The 693-nt window shown below is 47.5% G+C and overlaps 1 protein-coding gene across 1 annotated transcript; it reads right to left on the bottom strand.

Moving 5' to 3' along the window:
• Positions 1-18: 18 nt before the first annotated feature.
• Positions 19-675, bottom strand: PPTG_19571 (hypothetical protein; the record flags this gene model as incomplete). The annotated part of the gene is made up of 1 exon (XM_008917938.1): positions 19-675. One exon carries the CDS (start codon positions 673-675, stop codon positions 19-21), a length of 657 nt encoding a protein of 218 aa, XP_008916186.1.
• Between the last annotated feature and the right edge of the window lie 18 nt (positions 676-693).

The following is a 693-nucleotide window of genomic DNA, read 5'->3' as shown; positions in this document are numbered from 1 at the left end:
AGGGTTGGTCATGCTAACTCAAGGGTTGGTCATGCCGTTTATGGGATTATTTACCACAGGAGTTGGTGTTACAGCAGCGCCGTTTGTCTGGTTTTGCTTTTCACTTGTTACATTTACTTCCGTCACCAATTTTCCTTCGCTTGTGAAAATTTTGACCGACCGAGCTGCATTTTCCACCACGAGAAACATCCGAAATCCTGCCGACCATTTTAATTTTTCGATCCAAGTGCTAATCGTATTCGGTGTGGAATTAGTGTTTGTAGGTGCATGAGAAGTAGAATTCGAAACTGGAGCTGCAATTGCACTCGTTTTAAGAGCATGTTTGGTATCTCGTTCGTATCGATGCTTGAGGGTGGCACCTTGTGTTCGAGAAGCGACCATACCGGCATCGACGCAGAAACTTGTAAATTCGTCAAACTCCATGACCCCGTCGCCGTTGGACCAGAACAACCGGATGACCGACATAACCTCCGACACGCTGTATATGCCAAATGACTTCTTGCTCTTCGGTGTCGCGTTCTTGTCCTTCAATTTGCGCTCGTGTACTTTCGTATTGGCTGTTTGCTCAGCTTCTTCGTGTTCGTGATCCGGTCCCTGGGAGGTTTGCAGGCCTTTGAATACATTCCCGATGTTCGTAGTGAGTTCACGGCGCTTCTGCTGCAAGTAGCTGTGCATTCGTCGCTTTTGCTGTTG

The sequence above is a fragment of the Phytophthora parasitica genome (genome assembly GCF_000247585.1).
Source record: "Phytophthora parasitica INRA-310 unplaced genomic scaffold supercont2.125, whole genome shotgun sequence".
Classification (NCBI taxonomy): Eukaryota; Oomycota; class Peronosporomycetes; order Peronosporales; family Peronosporaceae; genus Phytophthora; species Phytophthora nicotianae.
The sequence above is the reverse complement of the archived record's forward strand: the minus strand, read 5'-3'. Positions and strand labels throughout refer to the sequence as shown.